The 19,252-nt window shown below is 40.6% G+C and overlaps 2 protein-coding genes across 2 annotated transcripts in view; one reads left to right on the top strand and one right to left on the bottom strand.

Moving 5' to 3' along the window:
- Positions 1-1,437, top strand: part of LOC145391400 (protein N-terminal asparagine amidohydrolase-like) — a 311,923-nt gene extending 310,486 nt beyond the window's left edge. Inside the window, exon 8 of the mRNA XM_080266007.1 lies at positions 571-1,437. Within this exon, the coding sequence (XP_080122133.1) occupies positions 571-715 (145 nt within the window). The 3' untranslated portion in view covers positions 716-1,437. The remainder of the gene's footprint in view (positions 1-570) is intronic.
- Positions 1,438-5,067: 3,630 nt separating this feature from the next.
- LOC145391399 (carboxypeptidase B-like) lies at positions 5,068-12,584 on the bottom strand. The gene is made up of 9 exons (XM_080266006.1): positions 12,508-12,584; positions 11,513-11,619; positions 9,645-9,829; positions 8,754-8,901; positions 7,935-8,092; positions 7,292-7,385; positions 6,924-7,126; positions 6,363-6,447; positions 5,068-5,261 (listed from the first exon to the last, which is right to left on the bottom strand). Exons 1-9 carry the CDS (start codon positions 12,582-12,584, stop codon positions 5,068-5,070), a joined length of 1,251 nt encoding a protein of 416 aa, XP_080122132.1.
- Positions 12,585-19,252: the final 6,668 nt, after the last annotated feature.

The raw sequence follows: 19,252 nt of genomic DNA, 5'->3' as shown, positions 1-19,252 counted from the left end.
GGCTCCATACCCATGCTTGGGCAGTTCAAAAGATTCTCTCCCTTTTTGCTTTACTGTAGTTCTACCCACCTAGGTTAGTATTGCATGCTCTTATATCCCAGTTTTTATTACGACTCGTAAGATATAATATACTTATAACTTTCATTTATATTGACTTTGAATTATACCTCCTATTATGTCCATATAGTTCATCAAATTTTGTCATATTTTATGATATGCCTTACTATTCTTAGCCCTTGTATCTTAATCTGCATCAGTCCACATTAGGTCTATTGCAGGACCTCACTGGCCCCCTCATTTGAAATTTTGAATTGTTTGATGTATGCGCACTGTGCAGTGCCAGCACCGCCCTCTCCAGGGCTTGGCCTCACCATGGTCCCCACCAGTCATGGAGATCTGGCTATGCTCTGGCCTTCTGACATGGCTATTGGCTAGGTTAGCTTTATACTGTACAACCTCACTCCAAGAAATTTTTTAATATGAACTGGTCGTCATTGCTTTCCATCAATATGGTCTATCAAATAAGACTTCAGAAACATTTATGCATCTTCATTGTTATGTATTTTACAGGTATGGTTCACTGCACCTTGATTGTCGGCTGAAGACCCACCTAGCAGTCCCTCCTGTTGTCACACCTGGTCAGCATTATGATGATCCTCTACTCAATCCCGTCAAGGATCGCTTCATGCCAGCCTGGCAGACTTCTCAGTTGTGACCATCCTCTCCTACCACACAAATATGTGACCCCTCATCTTCACACATGACCTCCCACCCACATTCTCTGTCAGGTCAAACAGGAGAAGACTAAATGGACAAGTAGTAGTGACCATTCTCTCTATTTCCAGTCCAACTACAGTTTAGTATATACCCCACCTTTCTTCACCCACCGCTTCCCTCAACCAGGATTTAGAGGTGGGCTTAAGAACACTTTAGCAAATCTTACATTTGTGACCAACCTTTCCCATTCTCTTTTATCCCTGCCTCTGCTGTCCATGTAAACTCAAGTTTAAGGAAACATTTTAAAGTTGGCAACGTGGCTTGGCGGCAGAGCCACGTCTCATGTACCAGCCGCCAGAATTCTTCGTGCCAAATTGCAGACTAGCCCACAACAGCCCTTCTTTGCCCATAGCTGCCCTCCTCCATCCACAGCATTATTTCTTGGCTCTGAATGGCTTACTTATGCCTTCAGCTGCCTTTAAGAAATGAGAAAATTTCTTTTCCTGTATTCCACTTCCATTCACAATCTCCCTCCATCCTGTAATTTCCACATAAAGCATACCCATAAATCACCACTATCAGCCATGATTTTCTCAATCCACTTATATTCCATGAATTGTAGACTCTCTAAGTAGTTTTTATTTAAGAGTGTAGGACAGTAGTTAATTTTTGGCACTGTAAAGGTTCATTGTAGGGTGGCTGCACTGTGGTGTAAGAATAATGTGGCAGTTTAGCTATTCTAAGAAGTACTTAATATAAATGAAATGTTGTAACTTTAAATGGTGACCTGATTGAAATGTCCCTTTTAAAGGCGGTTGTGCTGTGTAGATAATTATGGTAATGTGAAAAGCTCTTATGCACTTCTTGAGGATATGGAGTGAGTTGTCCTTATGCATGGCGAGTTCTGATTAGTGTTTGAGAGATGAGAGGTTAATGACAGAAAATTGGTGGCACGCTTGTGAGCTGCCTAAATGTAGTTAGGTATCCTGCATGTTTAGTGGCATGAAAGGTGGAAGTGTAGATGCTTAGAAGAGAAGTTCATTTTTACTTGAGAGGTGTTACGTGAGAGGTGTAGTGTAGATGTAATGATGCAACAGCAGATGTCAGTGTAGTGTTGAGATATTAACAAACTTAAGGTGTGAATCACGCTGTGTAGTTAGTTAAGATGAGGTATGCTTTAGTGCAGACAATGTACAATGTAGTGGTATTGATGTTAGGCCAAGATGGGTTATGTAAGTGTTGATGTCTGATGGTGCTGAAGTGCAGCAAATTGTTAAATATATATAAAAATGCAGCCTTGTCCTGCCACTTCTCACCACAGCTCCCTTCTCCCACTCAGTCTCTCTGTCTCTCATTTTCTGGTGCAATATTTAATTCTGGGTGATGAATGAAGATGTCATAACCCAGAGCATCTGCTAATGTCCTCTTTGGAACTCTTGGGCAAGATTGGCAAGAGTTTGGGCCATGCTATGAAAGTTAGGATATTGCTTTGAAAACTATGGACCAGTTGTTTGCTTGTCTTAGGGAACAACCACTAGGTACACTGGGTAGCTTAAGAGTCACTTTGCTTAGGGATGCCATCATTTGGCTAATCCAAGTTTCTCAAAGTGAAAACAGGAGAACTTATAGTTTGATCTTTTATTATTTGAGGGATTCCAGCATATAATATATGTGCAAAAGTTGAGCATCTTTAAGAAATAGTAATTTCCATAATACCTGTTATAACATTAATGTGTAAAGAATAATTCATAATCCTAGTGGCTAGTGATTATTTGCCAGGGCTAGTAAATAGCTGTTTTCAGATTTTGAAGCACATCCCTCAGCTTCTTGGTCAATGATCATCAAGAAGTATTCTTGCTGGAAGCTAATGCATCACTGTATATATTACTTTGTTCAACAATGGCTGTCAAGTACTTGAAACTAGGTAATGTAAGATTTTTGTCTAGACAAAATATAACATCATTTCATATCATCATGGTAAAATAACTGAATCCATTTTTTTTTAGCCATATCAGAGTCATTATGGTGTCATTGTATGTTAATATTATAATTATTGTTATAATGAAAGGTTCATTCATATCTTCACTTAAAAATCAGAAATGCATTTTACACTGCAATACTCTGTACAGTACTGTATTTGATTTCAGCTATTTTACATCCCTTTGTATTTCATATTACACTCCCCATCATGATTAGTGGTGTGACACAGTTAGTTAGAAGGGAAATAATAATGATTGTATATGTTCCCTGTAGTGTATTTTGTATGAACACATTTTCATTTTTTTATATCCTCAGTTGACCACAATGCTGTTTGTGTATAGCTTGTCAGAATAGTTACTGTTCCTTATATTTCTGTAAGGATTTACTGGTGAATCTCAGAAGTGATCTGATATTGAAAGTACTGATTGAGACTTTTGGCTAGGAATTGTTTCAGAGACCTTAACTGTTCAGTGTGTGAGAGTGAGACTACTAGACATGGTGATAATATTTTCACTGGTAGTTACAGGTTTTGGCATCACAGACAAAATATAATTATTTTTGTGTTTCACGGGAAGCCCTGATAGAAGCCGCTGTTTCAGTAGTGTTAAAATATATTGTTGGACATTTAATAGACAATTCCCATACCAGTCTGTAAATATACCTGACAGTTTATGTAGTACAGTATTTTATAACCTGGTGCCTTCATTTTGGAACTCATTTTCACTTTTATAATGATGAACACCTGCAAGTCTTTACATAGCAGAGGGAGTACATAATTTGGGATTTGTTGTAGCAATGGTATGCTTTACCAATTTCCTTTTTTTATTATTATTATTATTATTATTATTATTATTATTGCAGTATTATCATTTTTTTTTTTTTTTTCAGTACTCCCATGTATACTGTATTTTTGTTTGTGGTGTGTCTAGCACTGTTCTTGGTGTAGGTGTTTATTCCTTCATAAAAGGTAGGTGTTAAGAAATTTGAAATTTTGTTCTTAGTTAGAACATTTATTGTACAGTATGTATCAATATACTTGTAATTTGCAAAATCATTTTCATACTGTATTCCCAGAAAACCTTGAACCCCTTTCACCAGCAATCACCCATTGAGTTTGTAAGCTGGTGGGTGATGTTTCAAGCTCTCTTGTACCTGCTATGTTAACCTAAGTGTTACCATATTTATAAAGTACCTTGCAAATATGAAGGTAATTTCTTGGGATTATCAATATAGAATTTGTACAGTAGGGAGATACGTCAGGGTGCTCTTAATACAGCAGTTCAGCTATGTGTTTGTCATGTTTGGAAAGTTAGAGAAAGCCTGAATTTGGCTAGCTCTTTTGAATGGCTGTTGGGTTTATAGACAGAAATAGTTTTGTTAAATGGACTCAGATTTCTGTACAGTAAGCAATTTCAACTTCAGTATGAAATATGTATTGTGTGTCTTAATACAGTTTACTCATTCTGTGTCCTTCATTTAGAATAATACAGTACTGTATCTGAAAGCCCCTAAGATGATCACTACTGTCATACTGTAAATGGTTATTAGAAACATTTTGTTATAAATAACATGAACCAAGGAGTAATGTAACATGCATTATGACTACCAGACTACATTTCTTGTTTTTCTGAGATAAAATCTCATTTCTTTTAAAAGTAGGTGCCCCATTAGTGTGAGAATTATGGTTGGTATGGATAATCATCTCTGTACTGTACATTTATGAATAGATTATAAGTTACTTTACTGAGGGAATTTTGTCTTCTTTGGGGTCATGCATTCACAAATGTTCTATTTTTTCACACATCACTCATTGTCAAATATATTTCCATGTATATATTGATGTATGTGATGATCCTTATATTCCCATCATACTCCTATGTACAGTATATATCCAGGAATGAAACATGTAACTAGAATGTTTTCAAGGAAGAGGGAAAGTTAGAAGTGATAGATATTTTCTGAGACAGGGGTGGGTTTTCTGCTTTCCTCTATAACAGAGTCAATGAGGAGAGGGCTAACTTCTAGGTGTGTTTTTGACTGCTAGAAAATGCTTGAAAATTAGTGGATTTTCACTTTATTTAAAGAGTGGAGGATTTTTACCTTGGAATGCAAGATACTATGACTTGTCAGCATCTTATGAGATCTATTCCTAGAAAAGGTAAGCACTGAAACATAACCGTATTCCCCTGAAGTGGTTACATGACACTTAACATATGACCAGAAGTGTAGTCACAAAGTCTTTTCAGTTCTTAAATCCAAAGAGTATCAAATGAGAGAAGAAAAAATATGGACAGTGTGGAATCGAAGTTTTCTGTGGAATAAAAATGTTCTGCAAAGAAGATTGACATCCTAAACTTAGGTACAAGTGATTTATTTCCCATAGGTTCTGGCAATAAAGTAGCCGACCTCCTTGACCCCCTCAAAGGTCTCCTCTCCTGTAGGGATGATCAGGCTGGGTGGGAGAAGGAAACCAAACAGACCAGTGTCACGAAGCTCAATGGTGTAGGAGTACTTTACCCCAGCCACACCTTTGGCCCAGTCATCAGAACCCCCTGCTGCTGCATCTGGGGGAAAGAAAAAGAAATAATATACACCTGCTTTTTACCTGCTACTTTGTAGCTAATTACTATTATTATCAATCATTAGAGAGGGAGGAAGGAAAAGTAGCTACTGAGAACTTATCACAGATGCAGGCTTGGATTTAAGATGGTCACACAGGGCAACTGTTCAGGACCTTTGCTACACAGGATTCTCTGTCTCTTCGGTAAAATAGGAAAAAGTTGTGTAGCCTCATAACATTTGATTTTACAATGCAGTAATTAATAATAAGGAGGGTAGGGGTTGTCACCACTTAATTGCCCAGAGTCCCCAAAACTCTAACTCCAGTCCAATCCAGATTCTTCTAGTTACTTGCTGACCTATGTAATGCCAGTCACAGCACTGCTTCTCAAATATGAATGGTACAATTAACAAAAATGCTAGAGAGGGATGCTGTCATGCAGTAGCACCAATATAATTATGCAACTTGTTTTCCAGGTATACATTTAACTCCAACCTTATCTCCCAAAGGAGAATTTTTACATCAAGAAGGGCAACATCACTACAGGCCACTGGGTTCATATCCAGATATGCTTGGGACCACGACAATAATATCAAAAGTCAGCAAAACAGCTTATTTTCCATTTCTGTCTGAAGGTTATTACTGCAAGTGGCAAGGTGTAACAAGGGTACTGGATTATCTTGACTAAAGAATGTCTTGGATATTCAACTTTCTCACAATGTATTCACCAGATCATGAAGATGTAGCCATAGTGATTAGCGTATGTTATGTTGCAGTCAATAACCCATTACACATTTGGGACTACAAACAAATGAAGGAAGATCATAGCCCTTCCAGCCCACTTGTTAATAATACAAATGTGCTCAACAAACTTCATTAACTTTTGATCCATTTTGTAAATTTATGTATCTTGACCACATATGTACTTATTCAGGGTGTAGTCTCTCACTTCTTGATTACAGTATGCTAATGAGTGCCTATCTTAGGAATGTAAAAATTCATGCACATGATACTTGGTAGTCTTTCTTTTCTTTTAATTGAAAATTTCATTTTCTTTTAGACCCTACAGCAAACAGCTACTGTTATAGCATAAACACAGACTTACAGATAGTGTTGGTGGAGGAGCCAATTTCATACTGAGTGCCATGAACAGCAGTGAGGGCATCCACTGCAGTCTGAGCCAGGTCATCCTGTTGTTGGATAAGTAGGTTAGAACAGTTCTTTATTTATTTATTTATTTTTTTATTAGTTTGTTTAAGGGGACAAATTGGGTGCAAAGCTACACTGCATTTTTATTGGTGGTATTACTGACTTGAATTACCTGACTTTTCTTTACTGAACTGAGAATCAAACTCTATACCACATTATCAAGAAAAGTTAGTCAACATGTAGAAAAATCAGTTCCATTTTCTTCTTACATGCAAGTAACATTGAGAGATATTCTCACTGACAGAGGAGACTTTATAACATTTTTTCCCTAACAATTTATTTTGGACCTTTACATTTTCTTGTATACTCTTCATGTTATTTTAGTACTGTACTGACATAGTTTGCATCATTACATAGAATGGGATATTACAGTGTAGTTAACTACACAAATAATTGACAGTGTTGTGAAACTTAAACCAACAAAGCTACAGTTCATACTCATATTGTCACAACCCACCAAATCTTTCCAGTCATCAGGAAGATCTGAAGTCCAGCCCCATGGGTACATCCACAACTGGGAGTAGGAATGGAAGGTGAGGTAAGCCTTGAGGGTGGAGGCTCGCTTACTGATCTCATCCCTCACCAGCTGCATCTCAACCTCAGAAAAAGGGGAGGGTCCAGCATAGATGTCAGAGCAAGGGTTGCTGGATGCACCGACCTCTGACATCAAGATAACATAGTGTATATTAACTCAGATCTACAGTATGTCAGATTTATGATGCTGGTTTGTTAATCAATAACTGGTCAATAGAGCCAACGAAAGTGATGAAAAACAGTGTGTATAAGAAAATGTCATCTGTTGAGCTCACAAAGTAAAGAATTTACCATTCCAATGGAAGCCCCAGTTCCTGTTGGGGTCAGCACCCTTACATCCAAGGGAAGAGTCGGTCTCTGAGCGGGTTTTACGCCACAGTCGATCCTGCAAAAGAATCATATCTATTGGTTCTTTCATCACTAGAAACTGACAGTATTGAAAACATATTGCAAATGCAGACAGGAAAGTGGGAGTTTTTCTTTTTTTTTCTTTATTCTTAATACTGTATAAGGGAAGAGTATGTGTAGGTGAACCCCTTCAAACTAAAAATGGCTTACTCACTATATTCTGTCTAATGCCAGATGATTTTATTTGGCCCAAAAGTAACCCCTCAGGCTGAAGGGATTAGAAGCAATGTTTTAGTTACTGCCTTGTAATGGCTTCATATACACTATTAGTTCAGTGAATGTAAATTAATGTACAGTACCTGTGTGTCATCATACAGTACCTGAGTATATGGTATACTTTGTAATGCAAACTGAATTACATGCAAATGCTTCCTTGAAAAGGATTCATTCAGCTAAACACAAAAATAAGGAATAATAACATGCAAATCAAGTCCTTGATGGAGAGAGCACATCAAACCCAGTGTCAAGACATACAGGTAACTGTGATTTAGCTGTCTGCTCCATCACTGCAAAGCAATCAACTTACGTCAGACCAAGTATAAGCGTAGCCATCAGGGTTAATGGAGGGCATGATGTAGAAGTTAATGGTGGAGAGGAGCTCACTGTACATCTCACTGTTGGTCACTAGCTGATTGATCATGTAGGTGACCGTGGCTGGTGATATCCACTCTCTTGCATGGATACCTGCCATGGGTTGGATTCACAAAATACTGTGTATCATTACTTCCTTGCCATAACTATAGTTCAATACAGTTATTCTAACATGACAAAGATCCCTAACCTCTTTCATCTTCTCTGATAGCTGGATGTAATAAAATTCGAGAGTCAACTTAGCTAGTAGTCAAGGAGACACTTTCCTACCTCATTATTAAGGCTTAACAAATTTTATGCAGCCTTATATCAAGGAGTAATATGCATTGTTTTGAGTACAGTATATTTTATTGGTGAAGATGAAGGAGGAAGAGGAGCGTCAAAAAGTGACAGAAACACGTAAGGGTAAAGAAGCCTGGAGACATTCTGTCACGGCCATCCCCTGTCTGGAGGTTCCCACGAGGGACCAAAGCACTGAAGATGATAATGATGATTGCGTTTGTTGCCTTTGTCCGCATGTTATTTTGTGTGTGTGTGTGTGTGTGTGTGTGTGTTTAGTTGTGTGTGTGTGTGTGTGTGTGTGTGTGTGTTTAGTTGTGTGTGTGTGTGTGTGTGTGCGTGCGTGTACGGAGTCGCCACACGCATCCGTAAAACCCTTAATGTTAATATTCTATTTCCTACTTATTATAGCCTCTCTCTCTCTCTCTCTCTCTCTCTCTCTCTCTCTCTCTCTCTCTCTCTCTCTCTCTCTCACCTCCGTCGATGAATATGCCTGGGTTGTCCTCTGCTCCAGTGCCAATAGTAAGGAGCTTCAAGGTGCGCCCCTCGTAGCTGGTGCCAATATCCTCCACGCGGCACACGGAAGGGTACTCAGACGCCAGGGACTCGAGCCACTCCTGAATCTGGGAGGGGGAGGGGGGAAAAGTGATGGAGGAGGGAAGTGAGAGATGAAGGAGGGGAGTGATGGAGGAACGGAAAGGAGAGAGGGATGATGTAGGGGTAGGAGGGAGGGATGGTGGAGAGATTAGGGGTAAGACGGAGGGGAAAGAGGGAAGGATGGTGGATAGGGAAGGAGTGAGGTGGAGCGGAATAAGAGGTTGGTGGTGAGGTGAGGGATGAGATGGAAGTATAAAAGAATGGGGTGATGGGGAAGGGAGGGGTGATGGAGGGGTAGGAGAGTGATGTAGTGGAGAAGGGAGGGGTGAGGTGGTGGGGAAAGAGAGAGAGATGGTGGAGAGGGGAGGGGTGGGGTGAAGGGATAGCAGAGATAGATGGTGGAGGGGTAAGGGATGAGGTGGAGAAACGCAGGTTTCTATTCACTTACCACAGCTTCCTGTACCCACTTACCACAGATACACCCCTCTCCAAACTTTCTGTAATCCCTCCCACATCTTTCTGTACATCCTACCACTGCATTCTGTACCTCTCCCACATTCCATACTCCCTACCACAGTTTTCTGTACCCCCTATCATAGCTTTCTATATCATCTACCACAGTTTTCTATACCCCTACCACAGTTTTCTATACCCTTACCACAGTTTTCTATACCCTTTTACCACAGTTTTCTATTCCCCTGTCACAGTATTCTATACCCCCTCCCACAACTTTCTCGACCACAACCACAGTTTTTGTTACCACTCTTACCACATCGTACTCTTGGTAGTCGTCCCAGTTCATCTGTCTGTTTGCCTCTGTGTTGCGTGGGGTTGATTTAGCCAGGAGGTCGGCCACGTTGCTGATGAGGACGGTGGGCGTGAGGTCAAGCTGGGTGAGGGCGGCGTGGAGGGCTGGCAGCTGGAAGGCGGTACCCATGATGTCCACTGGCTTACCTGGTGTGTGTGTGTGTGTGTGTGTGTGTGTGTGTGTGTGTGTGTGTGTGTGTGTGTGTGTGTGTGGACGGAGGGTGGGACGGTTAGTTGAGGCATGGAAGGTGGTAAAATTGGAGTGGTAAAGTAGAGCGGTGGTTAGGCAGAATATTGGTGAGCCAGGGAGAGTAGCCATATATGGTGATTAGGAAATGTGGTGAGGCAGTATGATGATAAGGCAAAATAATGGCGGGGCAGGGAAGGTGGTAAGATGGGGGTGGTTTGGCAGAGTGGTGAGGGAGAGGGATGGTGATGTGGAATACTGGTGATGAAGTGGGGATGTTTAGAGAGGGGCGGTTTGGCAGCGTTGTGAGGCAGAGTACTTGTAAGGCAGAATGCTGATGTGGCAAAAAGGGTGGTAAGGAAGATAATGGTGAGGCAGGGAGGGTACAAGTGTGGCAGGGTTAGTGGTGTTGGGTGAGACAGAGAGGGTGGTATTAGGTTAAGCAGAGAGGAAGCACAGTTGTCCATTTTTACACGGCTGACTGCCAGGCTGTGGAGCGTTTTTAAGAAAGTAGAAATGCAGTGAAAAATACCTTACACTCCCTAGAAACCGTATCAAAACTTAATGGAGTCTTGCCTCATCAGTTCGTAAACCCACAAATCAAGGTGTGTTTGACTGCAACTGTACCTCCTTAGCTCTTTCGCTTTCCTTGGACACATCAAACTGCTTTAGGCTACTACAAGATGATTTTGCTCAGCTGAAGAAAATTCTGTTAGGCAGGAGACTGAAAGCAGGCTAAATTAACTGCTGTAATTGAATTATCCCAAATAAGAATAATGTGCAGGGTGATTTAAAATTCAGGTTACAGAAGGAAATACTGTATTATGTAATGATGCAGGACAATAGTCAAAGAACATGTTCGATATGGCCACCGTCATTGACCTTATATGTTCCTGAACGTTGTGGAACGTACGGTGTCATTCGCTGCGTCATACAGGTTTTCCTTTATGTAACACGAATCATACGAGAGAGACGAATTATGAGGCATGAGGCTGACGAAGTTACGAATAAGGCTTCGAACAGAAAGAAAAGGGTCAGTCTTTACGTACGGACACAGTGACATACACGTGGATTTGCACAGAGGCGTAGAAGCAGAAGCAGTGGAGAAATATAAGGTAGGCAAAACAGGAGAAACAGAGAGAAGTGAGAGGAATTTGAAATAACTGAGTGAAACACAGGAGTCGAAATAGGTGAAATGGAGGGAAGTGAGATGAGTAAGACAGACTGGCAGAGTGAGATGAACAGAAGTAAGAGAAAGAGATAGAGAGATGAAGAGAAATGAGATGAGTGAGAAAGACATAGGCTATGCAGGAAATGAGAGAAACCTAAAGAGTTAGAAACAAGAGCGTAGCCATGACTGAAATGGGAGGAGGTGACCAGTATAAATGGCATTGCTAGGATGTGTGTACGGGATTTAAACCAGAACGGTGTAGGTTATATATATATATATATATATATATATATGTATATATATATTCTCTATCGATAAATTTTTTACACAAGTATTTTAAAATAGGACAAGTGGCTCCTATGTCCCCACCACCACCACCCTAGCTTCACCCTCGATGAGAGAGATTGACTAAGGACGAGACGGGGAGAAATAGCAATGACAGTGACGACCGAAGAGATAAAGAGAGACTAACCAACTGCTCGTGGTTCTGTCCAGAAGTCATAGTGTCCCTGCATCTGTAGCGCCATAAGGTAGTGAAGCTGCCACGAAGCGTCAGGCACCACACGCAATACCTGGGCCCTGGTACATGCACATACAAGGTCAGGAGATGCGAGCGCGCGCACACACACACACACACACACACACACACACACACACACACACATTATGTAATGACCCATACTAACATTTCGTTTATGTAGTTCACTTAGGTTACTGCCTATGCAGTACACCGTGTCCCACCTTTCCTATCACCAAACTTCAGAATCTGGACAGTTATGAAGGAATGTTCACCATTAATAAAAATATTCACTACCAATCGGAAAAATTGGCATCATCGTTCAGAATACGCATCTTAATTCGCAACATTTTGCTGCAATTCAGGAAAGTATAACGTCCTCGTTCGGATTAATGTTGCAGTCATGCAACAAAATAAGACCACCTTAATTCAGATTAATATTATGACATCACTGACAATTTGAGTCGTGATTCAGAACTGAACTTCTTTGATACATTGCACAGTCGTCCAGAGTTACTGCTATCGATCATTGAAGAAAAAAACATCCATTTCGAAACCTACATACCATCATGCACACAAAAAATATTTTGCCATCATTCAGAAAACTATTGCTCTGTCATAAAAAAAAATAAAAATAAAAATCCACCATTCTTAAATTCTGTTACACTTCATCTTCGTGTGACAGATCCAGACGAGGGGGGGAGGGGTAGGTTTCCCCCCTGTTTTTTATCAGTTCCACATTTCTCTGCAATATGTGAACAACATTGTTATCTAAAATAGGGTAACAAATGGTTTCCAGTTTCGCCGAAGTTGACGTTATCGAATGTCTTTTTACGTCCTGTATTATTCTTAAGATGGATAAATCATGGTTGTCTCCAGCGAGAGAAAAAAAAAAAAGTTTGAGACGCCCCTTTTAACAAATGCTAGATCTGCCCCTAATGTTTTCTTACCCGTGGAGGTTAGGGCGGGGGTCAGGGCGCCCACTCACCACTAGAAGCACAGACAACAGCACAACCAGAAGTCTCATGATGAAATATCTGAGCTGTACAGTGGGTCCCCTGTTTATATACCCTCCCTTCTGGTTCTCAAGGTTTCCTATTCGCCCTTCTGTCGTCATAGACTCTTCTATTGGCTGGTCTGAATTCCGATATCGATTGTAATTGGTTAACTAGAACAACTGAGTATGATGAATTTGTGAAATCTTCTGTTTCTCTTTCGCATGATAAGACAGCAGGTATTCCCAAACCACTCCCACGGTTAACACGTGGTATTGCGTAAGGACCTTTAAATTTTCTTTCTTGTCATCATCATCATCATCATCATCATTTTGGCCATTTAGCCCACCTAGAAATGAGGTTCAGAAAATAGGGAAAGACAGAGCACAAAGGGGATGACTTACACCACAACAGCATAGCCAATAAAATAGGCCAGACACTCATTCACACTGCTCAAGTCTCCGGACCCAACTTCATCCCATAAATCAAACCATATAGACCTTTTCCCGCATTTTTGTAGATATTCTTCTCATACTGCTGCCAGACAGAGCTGACTCTTCGTCCTTCATGTAAAAAAAAAGTGCCAAACCCTTCTCATGTGCTTTTCCTTACGCATTTCATCCAACTCACTCGATTCTCTTCTCTGGCATCTAAAATCCAGGCCACTGGATGTGATATTATGCCCACGTTATAATTTGGATGTTATTCTGTTTTTCATTATTTTTACACTGGCTAGTAAAATATTCATCGACTTCGTAATGCTGAAAATTGACGCTGTTGGTTGATTGTTTGTCATATACTCGTATAACAGATCATGTTTTTGAAGTCCATTTAGGTCCCTATAGGTCCATCAGATTGATTCAGGCCATGGTCATGAAGGCCTCTGGCCAAAATCAGTCTTATTAATGATGTCTAGTAATGTCGTTCAGGGCTGGGGTGTTTGGAGCCTAGTGAATAGGATGAAAGGGGGATGGGTAGCTGGCGATGACCGGAGAAGTATACCCTGTGAATATGGGCTTTGTAGGTCGGATGGTAACCATGGCATAGTTACGATGTTCACTCTCTCAATGCAAAAATGGTTAGGGTGGGTGGAGAGGAAAGAGCAGGATGAGCTGCGTAAATGATCAGGTTAGTGCAAATTGTTTCAGTTCAAACCTCTAAGAATGTGCATAAAATATAAATAAATAAATAAATAAATTCGGCCTATCAATGCCATGGCTGGGATATGTTTGAGGTGGGCAGACAAGTGGGATGGATGGGCTTGGATGGTGGTACCGTGGTAGTTTGAGTGCCATAACAGGAGGCGTATACCCTGTGAAGAAGATTGTTGTAGGTCACCTGGTAGTCACGTCAGTCATAGTTATGATATTCACCAGACTGAAGCAGAGATGGATGGAATGGATAGAGAGAAGTGGGCTGGATGGGCTCGGATGTTGATGAGTGGTAGGGCGTGCCAGGGGAAGTACGAGTATGTGCTGCGAAGACTGATGCTGCAAATAGATTTGTGTGGTGCAAATCATATGAGGGGCCGCACACTATGGGGAGGGGGTAGCAAGAAGTGGTGGGGATGGGCTAACCTGAAATGGTGATGGGTAGTGAGATTTTGATGAGGCCGAGGTGAGGTAGATGAATAACTAGAAAAAGATGTTATTTCAACCTTACTTACCAAGTAGAAATAAGATTAGTGTACATAAAACATGTGGTTAAGAAATGAGGATGAAAGATGTGGGTATGGAAATATAGGTGAGACAGGTGTGGGTGACAGGTATAGATGAGACACGTGAGTGAACGAGACCCTGACTTCCTCACTTACATCACCACTCCTCCTCCATCCTGGGAACTAGTACAAGTGAGCCTCACCCGCCAAGTACTATTATTTTTACGCCCATGTAATATACTGTATATGAGAGTATGTAAGTAAAATTTAAGAACCTAAATTTTTTTCTAGTTCACCGGATGTAGTTGGCGTAAGATTTATATATATCGTAATTACTTGTACATCCCTATTGATTAACCCATTAGCTGCGAGATACCTACTTTGTTTTTATGGCCGCTAACGTCAGGCGACTTTTGTGTGGTTAAGATGGATTTAGGGCAGCAAAAACATAAGATTAAAGAGCTTGGTATGTTATTCCAACTTACGGCGGTTGATTTTATTCAGTTCATAGAGTGTCATGGCAGGGGATGTACTACATACATAATGTACAACTGGATCGAATTAACCTCAGCACTTTTTTTCCTTGTTAGCGGTGGATCTCTATTCGACTTGATTTACCCCTGTAGCGAAGTGGTTCCCATTTTTTTCTGCGTCCCTCAGCCCAACAACTGATTTTCTGTTTCATTTTTATTAGTAAACTAATCTGTTCCAGTTAAGAAAATATCTGTGGCACGTCTAACACTCCAGGGTTATCTATATCAGCACCACAATGCACCTTTTCTTTTTCATTAGTTTGTCTGCCTCTCCAAGCAACTTCAGATATGTTCTCTCAGTATACCTGCAAACAGGAACCACACGCAGACTGCAGCATTCCTCCCCTCCTGTAAAATTTCTTGCACCTTATCTTCTAAACTCCCATCCTGGTTGTCACACCACGTAAATATCTGAAGGTACTCATGTTCTCCTTTTCCCTACCATTCAGCCTTACTTTGCAGTCCGTGAGTCTACGAGATTCTACGCAACAAAAATTGCTGTATAATGTAGTACCGACTTTTTGTAACGACTGCCTGCGTTTTTATGTTAAGGAAATTTTCTCTCAGCAATGAACTTGCATCGGTGTCGGTGATAAGGGTGAATTTGAACTTGCGCATATCAAAATGAAGTCGCACACATTCCATTCGGAGCCATTTGTAGAAATATATAATTCTTAGGAGACCCTCAGGGCCAGAAAGGCAAATCAACAAACCACCAGTGTATGATTTTGATGTCGTCTGCCCAAGCGACATAGCCTATTGCATATTTTTGGAAGTTGGATTTATTTTATAGCTTACTGGGAATACTCACTTCATTGTCACGTGGATGGTAATGAAAAAGATGTAAACATAAAGAACAAATACTTTATTCAAAATTGTCTATGTTCCTGCTTCTGGTTGATAAGTAGATAAATAATTTGTTTATGCATTCTAACTAAATACCCCAAGATAAATGAGGTGGGGTTAAGAATGATATTGTACTTTAAGGGTGAAGCCCACATGTGTTATTTCCCAGGATGGAGTGGTGATATGGACGTGGAGCTCATGGACCTTTCCTACCCATACCTGCCTCACCCACACCTGTCTCACTCACACCTACCTCACTCACACGTGTCCCACCCACACCTGCCTCACCCACACCTGCGTCACGCACACCTATTTCACCCATGCCTTTTTTCACCAATATCTGTCATCTTCACTTATCCACACCTGTTTCAACTACACCAGTATTACCATACCCACATCTGTCATCTTCATTCTTTAGTCCATATCTGTTTTATGCAGACTTTTGTAGCCTACTCAAATTTTCGTAATCATATCTGTCAAAAGCTACAAACCCGCCTCAGTGCAACTCCACCTCTTCACCATCTCACCACCGCCACCGTCTTAGCCCATTCCATTTAATTTTTTCTGTTCACCCTATTCACATTTACACCTCATCCTTGGCTTACACTAATGAACTATATTGGCCTACCTACAACACCAGTCTTCAAAATGTATACTTCCCCTGGCCTGTCCCTCTGGCCTCTACTATCCAAGCTCATCCCACCCACTCCTTTTCATCCATTCCATCCACCTTTGCTCCCAGTGACTGCTACGACTGCCAGCCGACCTACAACACCCATATTCACGGGATATACTTCCCTCGTCATGTCTAAACATCTACCACCATTCCATCTCATCCACTTGTCTCCAAACAATGCACCCAGGCCTGAAAGACATGATTCGGCATCCCATAATCATTGCATCGATAAGGTTGAATTCTTCCTCACACCTTCACAGGCATCACCTGAAACGAGCTGTATTGACGGGAGGAAAAAAGAAAAATGAAATATGTAAAGCCATGTGTACCCCAAATATGGCAATTTCAGCCATAGTTAAGGCACGTATATGCTACATCCAATAATGATGAGTCATTGATGGACATGTCACCTCCTCCCCCACCTCAGCATGGTGACAGTGTCCACCGAAACTGTCTAGTAGCATACTCTTCGTCTGCAAGTATGGGTTTTATTTACCGTCACTGATGATCCCGTCAGGATGATTCCCCCATCGTGTTGAGGAGGGATGCCTTCATGTGGTGGCACCTATATAACTGGGGGTTTCAACTGGTCAGTTATACAAACGTCCCCCAGTTGCTTGCTTATCCCCGAAAAGGAAGATGGCGGACTATGAAAGGCAGTTCAAGCCTGCAGTCTACTGGGTTCACGCTCCATCGGGAGTGGGGTTGTAACTGCTACTACCGTTTGAGAACCATACTTCGCTCCAACACTTTGTGCTGGAGAAAGACACCTTCACGCTGTGATACTGATATAAATGGGCGGCTCTGCTGCCTGGTTATACAAACGTCCCTCAGTTTCCTCCCTATCCCCCCGAAGGAGGATGGAGGACTGCAGGAAAAAAGTAACTTCAGCTTCAGTCCATTGGGTTCTCATTCAGATGAGCTTGAGGTTGCAACTACGACTACCACTGTTCTTACTATTACTACTACTTCTATTACTACTCCCACAGCTCCAAAAAGTATCCTCTGAGGTGTATAAAATCGTCTGGAAGCAGCAGGAATAAAATATGAATGAGGTCCGCAAACTGAAAGGGCTAATCAAACTTTCTGACTGAGAACTGTTAATCACACAATTGTCAGAGAACTTTATTAATTATAAAAGTTAAAAATACAAGAAACATTCACAAATTCAAAAAGCTTCAATAACTCACTTCAAATTGAATTAAGTCGTCTGGTGTTAGCTGGAATAAAATAACAGAGATGACGCGATTATTACAGGATTAATATCGGCTATTTTAGCTCCCCCTCCTAGAATAAAAAATCCAAACGCCTTCATTAAATTTTGGAAAGGCCCCTCGTATGGCAAGGGTTAATGAAGGCTATATCTAACCCTTCTAGTTCGAAATATCTCTTCTGATCAATATAAAATTGCGTATAGATAACACGAATCAAATATAGGAAGAAGTCATAGTCTAGAGGGAAGAAATATCAGCTCACCGAACCCTCCAATGAAAATTTCACCATTCAGACGGTTTTATTCAATTTAGGGAAGGCTTCTCGTACTATGGGGGTTAATGGACACTATATCTAAGCCTCCTAGTTCGAAATACATCTAATTTCTTCAAAAATAATCTGAAGTTAGCAAAAATAATAGAAAAGAAATATATAGCGGATGCTCAAACCCTCCACCACAAAGTTCATCCTCCTGCTTGAATCCTCTGAATCCCTGAAGCCTCTCGATCCATCTCATTCACCTCCAGAAGTTTTTATGCAGCTTAAATAAAGTTTTGCATACGGGAGGGGTTAATGTAGGCTATATCAATCCCCTCTAGTTCGAAGTATTTCATATAATATGCATAAAATCGCTTGGGGATACCAAGATACCAAAAATATATTGGAAAGTCAATATTTGCTGTTCAAACCCTCTATTGATGAAATAACACTAGGCTACAGCTGATACTGACGGAATTTATGAAGTTTAACAATGTCTAACCCCTCTAGTCGAAATATATTTCATAATATGTATAAAATTATCTGACTATAATACACAAATATGCTATAGAAAGGAGGCATCAGAATGAACGAGATAATACCAGATGCTCGAACCCTCTACGACAAAGTTCATCTCCCTGGTTCGAATCTTCTGAACCCCAGAGTGTGCTCGAACCTCCCATTTGCCCGACTGACGTGAGAGAGGGAAGACACGCTGGTGAAGAGCGGGGGTGAGATTATTTTTTATTATTTACACTATTATTACTCTTATTTTACTACTATCTGTGGTACTTTTTATACTTTGTGCTAGGATGGAATTTAGTCAGTGCGGCTACTATTTTGTTAAGGTATATGTGTGGCTTAATACGCCGGCTGGTACTGGAGCGGGGAGCCATATTAATACCTGGCGGCTTTCACAGTACATGGACGTAAATTTTAAACCCATTGAGTTGGGGGTTTGCTTACTATTTTGATTGCTTACATTAGTAATATATAAGTGTTGAGAGCGTATTCATAAGTTACCTTTCGTAAACTGAATAAAATCCTTTGGTAGTAGCAAGCAGAAAGCGTTTCAGCTTCATTCCAAATGACCATTAGTAACTGTACTCTGTGCCTTGTTCTCGGATATTATTTATTGAAAGGTTATTCTTTTACTAAGTTTTGTGATTTCTTAACTGTCGACATTAATTCCTTAAACTTGAGTGCGTCATATTTTATTGTTGCGTTCTCCAGGTCATTTTATTCATCTTGGGAAAGCATCTTACTAGTACAGGGATTTATGAAGGCCATATTCAATCCCCTCAATTCGGAAAGTCTCTCCAAAGCTTAAAAAAAAGTACTGTACGTCATCGCACGGAAGTGGTTTCACCCCTTCAGCCAAAGATCGTCTTAGGCTCTAGGCAAGAAACTTGCTAGGTAGCCAGTTCCCTGAGGCCCACCATTGATTAATGAAGGCTATATCTAACCTGTCGAATTACAAGTTTCTCATACCCATTTGCGAATTATTTTTTATGCATC

Source organism: Coenobita brevimanus, chromosome 18 (assembly GCF_032717465.1).
Source record: "Coenobita brevimanus isolate Jiangsu-jjx chromosome 18, ASM3271746v2, whole genome shotgun sequence".
In the NCBI taxonomy this organism is placed as follows: Eukaryota; Metazoa; Arthropoda; class Malacostraca; order Decapoda; family Coenobitidae; genus Coenobita; species Coenobita brevimanus.
Note: the sequence above shows the minus strand (reverse complement) of the source record. Positions and strands in the feature narration are given on the sequence as shown.

Bases quoted from the DNA above. Each gene is read 5' to 3' on its own strand.
- LOC145391399 (XM_080266006.1), bottom strand. From the start codon at position 12,584: ATGAGACTTCTGGTTGTGCTGTTGTCTGTGCTTCTAGTGGTGAGTGGG. The intron at 7,386-7,934 runs GTAAGTTGATTG...ATTCTTTTGCAG, and splicing joins ACGCTTATACTTGGTCTGAC to GATCGACTGTGGCGTAAAAC. The intron at 5,262-6,362 runs GTAAGTCTGTGT...TCTTTCCCCCAG, and splicing joins CTCCTCCACCAACACTATCT to ATGCAGCAGCAGGGGGTTCT.